General features: G+C 42.1%; 1 protein-coding gene across 1 annotated transcript; it reads left to right on the top strand.

Moving 5' to 3' along the window:
* On the top strand, positions 1 to 9,633 carry sspn (sarcospan (Kras oncogene-associated gene)). Its single transcript, XM_079501675.1, has 3 exons — positions 1 to 591; positions 2,538 to 2,624; positions 9,132 to 9,633. The coding sequence occupies exons 1-3, from the start codon at positions 376 to 378 to the stop codon at positions 9,492 to 9,494; spliced, it is 666 nt and encodes a 221-aa protein (XP_079357801.1). The 5' UTR covers positions 1 to 375; the 3' UTR covers positions 9,495 to 9,633.
* The last annotated feature ends 3,141 nt before the right edge of the window (positions 9,634 to 12,774 follow it).

Here is a 12,774-nt window from a genome sequence, read left to right as displayed (position 1 = left end):
CTATATGTGGCAATGGAACCGCTCGTGGAATCCACTCCAAATGTTTTCCATATTAGTTCAGAGCCTTCTCTGATTCCAAATAGCAGCCAAGCTATGGGCTTCTCGTGAGAGGAGGCCTCGGCAGGGAGTGGAGGGGAGAGGAAAGGGGGGGAGCGGCTGTCAGCAAGTCCACCCTAAACAGCACAGCAGAAAGTTGAGTAAAGTAAGAGCAAAGAGCAGGAAGAGAGACAGACAAAGAGAGAGAGAGAGAGAGAGAGAGAGAGAGAGAGAGAGAGAGAGAGAGAGAGAGAGAGAGAGAGAGAGAGAAAGAAAGAAAGAGAAATCAACACAGCAGCCATTTGGAGAGCTAACAAGGCAAGGCGGTTCTAAAGCAATATGGGACAAGGGGAGAAGGAGAAGATGAAGGAGGATCAGAATGATGAGGGCCCGGCGCCTCAGGACGCCCATAAGTGCTGGGGCTGCCGCGTCCCCCTGATCATCGCCCCCCTGCAGCTCCTGCTGGGGGTTTCCGTCGCAGTCGTGGCCTTCCTCATGCTGGCCGTCAGCCCCTCGCTGATGGCGAGGGAGACCCCTCACTGGGCCGGGATCATTGTAAGCCTCGTCCTTATGCACTAACTAACTAACACCATTCTCCACACAACAGTCAATGTATTCTGCATGGATTGGAACCTCACCCTGCTGCAGTGCTGCATGATCCTCAGTGGCTTCACAGTCAAATCTGGAGTGTTCATTTCATTCTGAATGTGTGAAAATGGTCACACTCCAGATTTTGCCATGTGTATGCCCTCCCCACTTATGTCTATTCTCTCACCTCAGCTCACCGCATGTCAGCATCGGCACACACTGTAGGTTAGACTACGCTGGGTACAGTACATGCAGCACTGTCTGCAAGTGTACGTGAGGAAAACTCCTGCTATATAAATCAAAGGACTTTGCCCACAAACACATCATCGACTTGATCTTCACATCCATCTCCATTTTCCAATCCTGCTTGCACTGCTGGTATGTGTAGGTAATAAAGAATATCTGGTGTGACAAACCCTATACCACCCACGCCTGTCCCTGTTTCAACCCTGTCCCAGCATGCCTCAATCCAGCATGCCCCTTTTTGATGCATGAAGCTACTGAATACCTTATCACCTGTAAATATGTAACGTATATACACAGATTCTCCTCATTGTCATTCTGCCATCTGTCCTATCCTATCAATAAACACACAGATGGAGAAAAATAAAGAGAAAATGTAATTAATCTAACCTGTCTCAACGTTTTTAAAGTTGAGACAACTATAGTTAAAAGGAGACTGTGTGATGTAGTTGTTAAAAGGAAAGTTCCCCCTGAGCAGCATGACTCAGCCATATACAGTGCACTGCATGGACATAATGAGTCATGGCCATTTTCAAGTCCCTCATGAACAGTGAGCCCTTTTACACAAACAATCTTAAAGACACATCAAATGATCTACTGTATTAAATATAGTAAATATACTCCAGTTAATCATTGCATCAGTGTTGAACTGACAGTAAGATAACACTCCATCAAGCAATCACAATGGCCTGTTCTGTACAAGTACTTCACGTGAACAATGTAATGTTTGTGCAAGAGAGAATATTGACAACATGCCATTTACCATTTGATTTCTGATGTTATTAATTATTGTGGGATGCATATTTTATTTTCACATACAAGAGATACTTTCACATACAAGAGATACTGCAAGCTCCAAACATTTGGAGCTTGCAGCACAACAAACCTATATATAGTTAATTACACAAAAAAGACAGCAATGACTAAATGTCCTTATGTAATTGTTTCTAAGAAAACACATAATTAGTTAACTACGGTATTGAACATTGTTAATGTCCCTCATGATCAAACTGCTTTAAGGTCACAAATTAGTCTAAGAACAACATGTTTGTTTTTTGCTTGGTCAGTCCACCATGCTAGCCAATCACAGATCAAAAAACATCTCTGGACACTTCAGCATCCCGAGTTAGCTCCTCACGAGATTCAGTGTTTTCTGAGTGAAAAACACTGAGGTCACCAGGAACTTTCCAGAGAATCCTGACCGCTTAAGAACCTGGGAAAAACATTTAAATTAGATGCTGAATGTTAGTCACAAGACTCCAATTGCACAGAGAGAATGAGTGTGGGTGGGTGTTATCCCAAAGAGGAGGAAAACTATCTAATTTGCTGTGATAATGTAAACAGATGACATCTTAATGCTGAATAATGCCATATTAACAGAAGCAGTCATGTTGATTGGGGCAAAACAGAATTAGCATGAAGTAATATTATTTAGTATAGTTGGGTGCAGTGTAGTAATTATTTATGACATTAAATTATATCAATTAATGTGCATGGATTATAAAGATAGTTTATGCTAACTCAAAATGTTGTGTGGTGTGTGTGTGTGTGTGTGTGTGTGTGTGTGTGTGTGTGTGTGTGTGTGTGTGTGTGTGTGTGTGTGTGTGTGTGTGTGATATTAGTGAAGGTAACCAAGCTTATATGAAATGTTTTCTGCTGTCTTGTTATAGCTGTGTTTGGTTTCTGTCGTGGGCTTCATCCTGTATTGCATCACCTATCATCCTGATGAGAAGAATTTCATGCAGTTCATTTGTAAGGTGAGTTCAGATGTATTTTCTCACATCTTTCCTGTAGAGGTGAAAGGAAAGAAACTAAACCAGCTCCTCTAATGGGCAATCTGTCACATCTTGTATGGTGCCAAAATGGGTTCTTTATCAAATGCAAGCCTCTCTCTCTCATTCAACTATAGAGGTTGGAATCACAGAGACAGTCACAGTATTATTTGCAATAAAAGTATACAGGGCTTTTACCAAACAATGAGAGATCTTGGTTTATACACTGACACTGCAAGGCCAGCACTATTTTATTGTATGGCTTTATTTCACAACTGTGAATAGTATAGAGAGAAAGACATCGGATGCATTCCAGATTTTAAGAGTTTTGTAGGATTCCAAATTGTGAATGAGTATGTTCTCCTCATTGCATAACATAATTGTCAACAGACAGTATTCTCTTGAAAATATAGCGGCCATTAAAATCATCCTACTATTGTGTATTACCAAGGCCCATGTCCATAGAAGCACAATACCTGGCCAACACCATCTAATATAGAATTACATATAGAAGCACAATACCTGGCCAACACCATCTAATATAGAATTCCTGAATACGTACTGTACGGCCTACAGAGAAGCATTGCAGCATGAAGATAAGCCCCAAAATATAGCCTCCATATTATACTCCAAATGCAATTTAAATGCACTAAATTCAGTTTTACGAGCTTTTATCAAACTATCACATTTGTATTTTCACTAGAATTTCGCGGGCCTTCGGCCCGCTCATCCCAGAGTTGCGTTGCCCCGCGTTGCGATACAGAAGTCCACAGATACAGAAGTCCACAGTGACACGCGTTTTATGCAGCTGTTTTGTGTTGCAGCGCGTGCGCGCGCGCGCGTGTAGTGTTGTTCTTCTTATCCATATATGCGCCTCGGTTCGTCCCGTTTGTTCCACGCCAGGTGTCGACGCAGTCGTTCGTGCGATTTGCGTGTTTGCATTATTTTAACTGTGTAGGCATACCATATTCTGAATTACCAAAAAGAGGACACATGCGCGCGTGCATGTGGATGTGGATGTGCACATGCGCGTGCACGTCGTGCACGTCGTGCATGTGCCGTGCGTGGGCGGTTGTGTTAAATTGAGATGTCAAAAGAATCTAGAGCCTAACAATAAATGCATCAAATATGCTCTATATTAGTTATGTATTTATTTAAAGCAGTGGCTCTGAAAGGTGTGATCCAGGGACCCTCATGGTTCCTTGAGGGGGTTCCAAATGGACCCATTATAGGTCTGTAACTCTGAGAGTGTAACACATGGACCCAAATGGACCCTTACAGGTCTGTAACTCTGAGAGTGTAAAAATGTAACCAAATGGAGTCTTTTATAACTGTTAACTCTGATACTGTGGAAATGGAATGAAATGGGACTGTTATGGGTCCATTTGGTTTGACTCTCAGAGTTATGGGGGTCCTTGAAATTAAAAAGTTTGAGAACCTGTATGCAATGGCTTATCTGTTGTAAAAAGAGAGACCAGCCTATTCTCCAAACCATCATATCTTATGCTTTGCTAGGTTGTACAAAATAATATTGGGTCATTATAATTTGCAGGACTCACCGCGCGCACAGCTGCCTTGTCTGTGTTGACATGACATGGGCTTGCAGGACAGAACTTGTATTTGTGACAGACACATAGTTCCTTTGCAGACAATACAATGTGCTTCTCATTGGTCAGTCAGAAAGCTGAGTAAACAGCAGGCTACTTTTTCTGCATGTCAATGATGAGATAGTTCTCCGCTGTCTGTCTATCTGCAGACAGCGGAGCAGCCAGCGAGCCTTTCTCTGATCTGCGGTCGGGACCAGTGGTAGTGGTGTGAGCGTGCAGCGCATGCAGAGTTATGAAGAATACACATTCCGGGGTTGGGGCTGAAAGTCCACCTCTCAGTGTTTTTCCACTACGAACCATTGAACGTGCATTGTAATACACATTGGTGTGAATGGTCTGTGAGCGTAGCGATACACTACAGGCGATACGTGTAAAACCCCGGACATTTGAAGGTATTTATAAAACCACCCGGACTGGCCGGACAGGCCCCCAAAAGAGGACGTATGGTAAACTGTGTATGTAATCGCGGCGCTGTCCATGCAAGTTAGAATGAGTGTGTGTGTGTGTGTGTGTGTGTGTGTGTGTGTGTGTGTGTGTGTGTGTGTGTGTGGCTGGCTGCCCTGTGGTTGGCTGCGTGGGGATCGCCATGTGAGGGGGCTAGCCAATAAGGGCCCTGTGTTGCATGTGGAGAATTGTGTAGGTTAGTGTGTGTGGTGCAGCCGAACGGGGTGGTGAGAACATGAGGGGGATGTAGCACAGCAATCGGTGACCCCTACATTAAGCTGTGTTGCTCCCAAGATGCAGTGCAAATGCGTGTTGTAAGCAACCGTAGCCAATGGGAAAACAGGATGCAGTGTTGCCAGGTCCGCGAATTGTAAGCGAGTTGTAAGTAGCGTGTTGAATGGCATATTTTCTGGGCTTGTTTTCATAGACGTGGCAACAAATTAGGCGGGGGTGTCGGTGCTTGTGGCGTGTTTGTGTTTATTATTGATATTGATGTTGTTTGTGAGTGTGGACGGGAGGCGGCTCTAGTGGCAGTGCAATGACAGTTTTTACGCGGGTGTTGTTAAATGTGGCCGTGCGGCGCGACATGAGGAGATAGCCGTGGATCGACGCGGAGGGTAAGGCTGTGTCGTGTTAGTGTGTTGTTGCAGTGTGTGTTGCAGCGTGTTGCAGCGTGTCAGTGACGTAGTAGCTGGTGCCTTTTGTTCCTGTGCATGCTTTTGGGCACATGTTTTCAATTGTAATATAGGATGATATTGTGGTCATGTTATATAATTTATTTCATATTTCCCATCTCATATGCTACCTTTAATGAAGCCCAAAATATGATTTTATCCTGGGTGGCTGGTAAGGGCACATACCACATAAATAAGGCTTTAGAGTCTGTATTTATCCCCATCCAGGCTGCAACCTTCCCGCAGCTTGTCTGCGTTCGAAACCAACCCTTTGCTGCATGTCATCCGCCTTCCTCCATCCTCCTTTCAATATACTGTAAATAATAATAATCCCGCTCATTGACCACGTGGTTCAATAATTCTTCTATATATTTAGAGTTGGTGGATTTAATCCATGCACCAGGTCACTGATTTATACATTTTTCACTGTGGCAAAATCTTTCAAGAAGCAAATAAAATATCTATATATACATAAATGTCTATATGCACTTTCAGCAATTGTTCACTGTTCTGAATGTTTGATTAAAACATCATTTTTCATCATGGTGTTCGATGTATTCAGATGATTTGCCTAAAGCAGTTTTTCATTTAGTGGTCTGTAAATAACTGCAATATAAGAGAATGGATCTCCTTACAGTTTTGGGGGGTTTCAGAACATTTCCTTTTAGAGTTGCCCAACTGTAGGTGTTTGGCCAATGCCTAACAAATCCCAATTCACATTTATCTCCTGGTAAACAATTCTCCAGATTTCACAGCTGTTTTGAAATCAATATAAATGCAGTTTCAAGCAACATTCGCTGCTTGCATAATTCCATAAGTAGCGTGTAACTGGGAATGAGGGCTGCTGTTATATAAGCCATGGATTTAGATGAAGGGTTTAGTATTATTGAGATTGTACAATTACATAAACTACAAAAAGGCACTCACACAGCATGCGGACAAAGGTTGGACATATCCATAGCTGCAAAGGTTTACATATGAATTATGAACATGTGTCAGTCAGTGTGTCGCATAGTAGCGCTGCATGTAGCCCAGCAGCCTATAAGGGACACCCAGGTTCAAGTCCAGGTACATTACATCAGTATTGTGTGCCTTAGGTTCAGACTGTAGTCATACTTAAGCAATATTACACGAGAGGGTGTGCTTTACTGTCATTCGGCGAGTTCTGTAGGCAGCACAGAAGTGTGAAGCATGTTTATGATACTATAGTACATTGCTTATTTCTAACCTAAAATGTTTTTAGATACATGTTTTAGTGTACAGGTTAAGTTTAAAACGAGTATATGCACCGTCTGGACATCTTCTTGAATGATATTCAAAACAGATTATAGCCCTGTATAATTCAAATCAGTTGTGTTTGGAGGAACATGAGCTATGGAAATCACACCTGTGAATAAACTACATTTATTCATAAGGGCTTGCCTATGTCATCACGCAGTGTTTTTATTATTTTCCAACATGGGCAGTAGAAAAGTGGTCCTCCAACATTTGTATGTCTAGACTAGGACCCAGTAGCTGAAAAGATGTAGCCTGGCTAATAAGCCAGACCGAATCAGCCGTTGGCAAAAATAAAATTGTCTGCCGGCGGATTACGGTCTGGAGAGGCTCAATTGTACGCCCATTTCCTACACCAGAGAACTGGTGTGGCCAATCGGGACACGGTATGCAATATGGGCGGGCTTTGGTACAGTGACGTTCAATGCTTGAGACCTTTGACTGACAGTAGCTCTGACCAATTGCGTCAAAGAGAAAATGTTTGAACCCGCCCCCCAGGAAACAAGATCCATACACAACATCTCCAGACTCAAATACCACACGACAGTGTGATTTGAGTCTGGCTTATTAGCCAGGCTAGAAAAGATGTACCAGGGAGCCACATGAAGGAAGATTTATGTTAATTTTCATCAGTGTCTAAGTAATGTGACACATTGTGAGCTTGTAATTTTTAGTAGCCAATATAAACTATTAAGGCATTTTTAGATCTATGACCTCATAGCACGTCACATCACACGCTATGAGCTTGTATATCTGCTATATTTTGAAGTCCAATAACCCCCACTTTGAGAAGAGAACCACTGCTCTAGAAACTAAAACACCACTGGACCTGACCTGCCACATCAACTCAAACTCAAGGAAAGACAAGGCGTTCACACGCAACCCAGTTTTTATAGTGTTTTGAGCTCGTTAGCCAACCTAGTTAATCTGGTCCCCACAGGTGTCAGGTGATGACACTCAGGCTCATCAAGGCTTCAGGGAGAGGCGAGTGAGGCAGAGAAATTGACCGTATATGCACCATAGACATATAAAGGTAGGACGCCTCTTCCGGCTCTGGGGCGTCTGTATCTCAACGGAAGGCAACATGGAGGCAACGGGAGGCGATGGCGATGCGTGATTGTATTGGCAAGCTTCCCCGAGATTCCTTGCGAAGCACAGCGGAAGCAAAACTGAAGAACGGAACGTACGTTCGGTAGGCCAATCAGAGCCTTCAGGATTCCGCTTGACTTCCTCCTCCCATTGGAGACAGGTCGCTCCAACGAACTGCAGCGGCCATTGAGGCATCTACAGTTATTTGTGGTGGTATGCACACCACTGCCATCTTGCCAGCAAGGTGGTAACTAGGTGCAATTTCCCATTGACAGCCCATTCATCCAAATAGAAGTCATATCAGATTGTATTAAACAATGTAAAACTCACCAACATTGCAGCTGTACGAAAAGCTTGAATTATCCTCCTTTCTATCTGCAAAGTGTTTGTTTCATAAAGAAATCCACTGTAGACATGTTATGAGCTACTTCCTGGCAAGAAATTCCTTGCAGGTGATTTTTCTTCTAAAGTCAAATTCCAATACCCAAAATCTCACTCCAGCATGGTGGTGTTACGGTGAAATTGGTGACCTGCAGAAATATGTGACAGTCGTGTAGACAATCACGTAACGTCAGTGAACATAAATCATTGCAGTTTGTTTATTTGCAGAGTTCAACCTAGCGATATTTAGGCCACGTATTTAAAGATATCCATATAAGTTATGTGAAGTCCATAAGATGGTCACATATTTAGGCAGGTGCACCGTGCAGGTCACCAATGTCACCGTAACAACACCATGCTGGAATGACCGAGTGTGAGTGAGCGAGTGGCCGAGATTTGGGGTATTGGAATTTGGCTTAAGTGTTGGAGTTTGGAAGTGCTCGTTGAATATCACTCAACGGCCCATGCGTACCACGTGTTTTGAATTTGCACATAATGCAGGAGGCAGCAGGAGGTTGTTTTACTGATAATGAGCGCTTCCAAACTCTGACAATCATCTGAAATAATCATCTCCAAGGAATTTCTTGACAGGAAGTAGCTCATAACATGTCTACGGTGGATTTTTATGAAACAAACACTTTACCGATAGAAAGAGGATAATTAAAGTTTGATACATTCTACAGCGTAGGTAGGTCTTTCCCAGCGTGGGCTGTCAATGGGAAATTGCACTTAGTTACCACCTTGCTGGCAAGATGGCAGCGGTGTGCATAAGGTCAATTGGGAGGGAATATGTCAGGGCTCTAGCCCCCTTTAATGTGTAGTGTACACATGACTGGAAATGAGTGCTCACAAAGTACTAATATAGCAAGTTTAAAAATATTGTCTATATTGGAGACACACATGAACTTCTCTCATGACACACCAGTGCCCCGGCACACAGTTTGGGAACCACAGATGTACTAGAACCAGTCATTCCTATAATGCTAACCCTCTGCCCTTTGTCTTCTGTTTTCCCTCTACAGCTCCTTTACTTTGTCCTGTGCACAATAGGCCTAGTTATCTCAGTCCTGGTAATGGCATTTGCTGGTCACCACTACTCACAGACCAGTAACTTCAAGGCATGCGAAAAGGCAGGGGAGGACTGCATATGCACCCTGGACCCAGATGACCCCATTGCCCGCACGTTCACCTATAAGGAGGCCAGCGACTGTGAAGCGATTACCCAGACGCTCACAGTGTACTTCCTGGTGCAGATCGTGCTGAACCTGGCCCAGGCGCTTGTGTGTGCTGCTGGGGCCTTTATCATGTGGAAGCACCGATACCAGGTCTTCTTTGTTGGTCTGCAGATTGGCTCTACCTCCTCGAAGCAGTGGCAGAAGGTGTAACATCACAACAGGTGTTGACATTGTGACGGTGGTTAGTGTGATGGAGGGTAGAGTATAGCCAATGCAGCCTGCTGTTTAGAACTCACTTATGGACAGAAGAGGAACACTGTTGTGGTGTGGATAAGTATTGATCTCAATCCATATTTGTCTCTCCTCTTAGTTTTCTTTTGGACATGGGTACTATAATGACTTAAACTGCGTAATTTTTATATAATATATTAACAACTTTGTATACTTAGATATGAATCATAATTTCTACAATCCATTTGTTTGTCTTGGTATTTTCTCTGAAATACCTAGCTGTGACCTTGCAGTGACAAACAGTCTAATGTATGTACAGTACAGTACAGTACAGTACAGTACAGTACAGTACAGTACAGTACAGTACAGTACAGTACAGTACAGTACAGTACAGTACAGTACAGTACAGTACAGTACAGTACAGTACAAATGCTAGATTAAACCACTTCATTGGCTGCTTCACTGGAAGCTAAATGGATTTGATTTGTTACATGTTACCGGCTTGATTCATTCAGTATGAGTGTAATTGAGAGTTAATGAGTGTGGTTCTCTAATGCACAAAGTACAGTGAGCTCTTTCTCACAACAAAGTATAAATCATGCTCTAAGGAGGACGATGAATCCTTTCATTATTTTAATGAAAAATAGCATTGTCATTTTTCAACATCCTCTGAAAGGTTTGGAAAACAGGACATCAAGTTCATAAGCGGCTTCATGTAATTTGCTGTTCAAGTAGAGCTTTCCAGATTCACAATCAAAGTGAAGCAAGTAGGCATCTATTCTAAAGGACAGAATGGTTATATTTTCACTGACAACATTTAGCAATGTTGCAATCAAAGCAAAAATCTAATGTTAAAAACATTAGATCATCTGATCTCATCTCATCTGTTTTGATGCTACAATATTCCAGTGTTTCTCTACGTTTTTGGGCCAGCGCCCCCTATCCAGGTCTCTTACCTTCCCCCCACAATTCGTTTTTGTGTATTTGGGTTGCTTATAAAATTTAGAAAACATCTCATCGATTTCCAAATATCCGACAGGTTAGTATGTGATTATTATGTAGTTAGTATCCTGCTTCCAGGGAGAGAAAAAAGCCTGTTATGATTATAAAGTAGAATTGTATAATGGATGTCAGGCCCTGTCACATCAGGCCCCTCTCACAGCACTGAATGGCAGGGCTGTCATGGTCCTGTCACAGGCCCTCTCTGTGACAGGGTTGTGACCATGTTGTGACAGGCCCTGTCACAGGGATATCAGAAACGGTCACAGCCCTGTGACATGATACTGACCATGATAATACTGACATGATCATCAGTATCATGTCAGTATCATGAAAGTATCATGTCAGTATCATGTCAATACCATGACCATGATACTTCGATAGACAGTAGTGGTGGTCCCTGCTTCATCTCTATAATAATGCGTCCTTGGCCTGAAACTCATTGATCAAACATTGATTTCCATGATCAAACTTTGTTTTGTTGATGTGCAGTTTCATAAAAAATTACGAATATGCAATGACACAAAACATTTTGTATTTAAATGCTTTGGTCCTTTTTGCCTTTACATTTTATTTGATCTTTTTCTATTATGTAAACACATTCTATAAGGACACACGGACAGAGGCTTCAAAAGACTGACTGCCTGGGCTTGACAGCTGTAACATGACCCGGGGTGGGCTATACTTTATGAGGATTCAGACTGGCGCCCAGCCATGTTGGGCTGTGGCATGTGTAGACACGTGGCTGCCCGTCCCGACCACTAAAGCCTTTATACTTTTTTCATTTTTTATTCAAGCATCAAAAATAGCCAATTGGAGTTCACACAACGTGTTGTGGGCTTGTAGATCATCTATTTTTGGCACGAGACACTGTTGTATGCTTAAGCCATGACTCAAACAGCCAGTAGGAATCAAGCTGCTGCAGCCACAAAGGGAGGGCCAGGGTGGAATAAGGGGTATTCAGACAGGCAGTCTGACTTTTCTACTCAAGTTCATTGTGGTTGCTTTTATACGTTTCATTTAGGAAGAACTAATAAATAAAAGGTCAATGAAACTATTCTAAAATCATAAGCTGCATAAACTACCAATACATAAAACAGTAGTCCCTCCCTAGTTCATCTATGTTTGTTGTTCTGCTTTTCTTTTAGCTTTTTTTATATGTTTGCCTATAATGACATTGTGGTTAAATGTCAACTGTATTGACCAGTGGCCTGAATGTATAGAAGTGGCAAAGGGTAAAATGGGCTGTCATTGTTGGAAATGCGATTGAACATGTAGTGTGTAGGAGTGCCACATTAAATAGAGGACAATGAGAAAGGAAAGTGCTCAATGGTGGATTCAGAAGTTGTTTTGAACACCAGCATATGCATTTTCTAAAGCTTCCATTATTGTCATGCAGTTTCTTTTCATGAATATAATTCTTTGTGTCAGTGTCGCATATGATTTCCTTTTTTTGGCTCTCCTACCTCATTTAAATAGATGAAAAGACTGAATCCAAAAACCCTGCATTTGCAAACAAATAGTAATTGCCTGCACATTATCACATTAACATTATGGAAAAATTGACAGCTGAGTTTAAAGAAAATCATTGAGCACCGCTAATAGTCTCCAGTCCACACATCTCTGTAAAACAGCCATGTCACAAAATATACAGTATATGTATTTCTATGAACTCGGAAGAAGTTCATTTATGATATTTGTGAATAATATTTCCCAAAGTAGGCCTAAAGCAAGAAAGCATAGACATAGACAGAGACTCTAATTTGTGATGTGCCAAAAAGCATCTCTCGACTTGCAGAAGCATGTTGAGTTTAATGGCAAACTTTGGAGAAAAGAGTAAATATTGCATCTAGTCATTCTAATGATACCAATTTCTCATGAGTTTAACATTAACGTTTATCGTACATCTTCACTAAACAAATCATACTTTACCCATTTTTCATGCAACACAATAGCAAGCCTAAACTTGTAGATACTGTAGCCATGTGTCATTGAGGGCTATTCATGATGTTCTGATGCTTGTGGGGTGTTGTGGTTCTGATATAACCATGTGACCACAACGGCTGAACTTCTCAGCATGACATAGGAAGTCACATGCCAGTCATGCCAGTCTTCACAAAGTTCATTAATATACATAAATCACAGAAACTGTTTTTTTAATTATTATTATTTCTGCCTCCCACTTACTGGGAGGGTGGCTTATTCATCAGTCAAGACAGAAACTCAGGATCACAATCTTTAGCCCTTGAGAAGAAAGAAG

Source organism: Electrona antarctica (assembly GCF_951216825.1).
Source record: "Electrona antarctica genome assembly, chromosome: 5".
Lineage (NCBI taxonomy): Eukaryota > Metazoa > Chordata > Actinopteri > Myctophiformes > Myctophidae > Electrona > Electrona antarctica.
Note: the sequence above shows the minus strand (reverse complement) of the source record. Positions and strands in the feature narration are given on the sequence as shown.

Coding starts and splice junctions, on each gene's coding strand:
- sspn (XM_079501675.1), top strand. CDS start 376: ATGGGACAAGGGGAGAAGGAGAAGATGAAGGAGGATCAGAATGATGAG. Junction 592..2,537: donor CTCACTGGGCCGGGATCATT/GTAAGCCTCGTC, acceptor GTCTTGTTATAG/CTGTGTTTGGTTTCTGTCGT. Junction 2,625..9,131: donor TCATGCAGTTCATTTGTAAG/GTGAGTTCAGAT, acceptor TTCCCTCTACAG/CTCCTTTACTTTGTCCTGTG.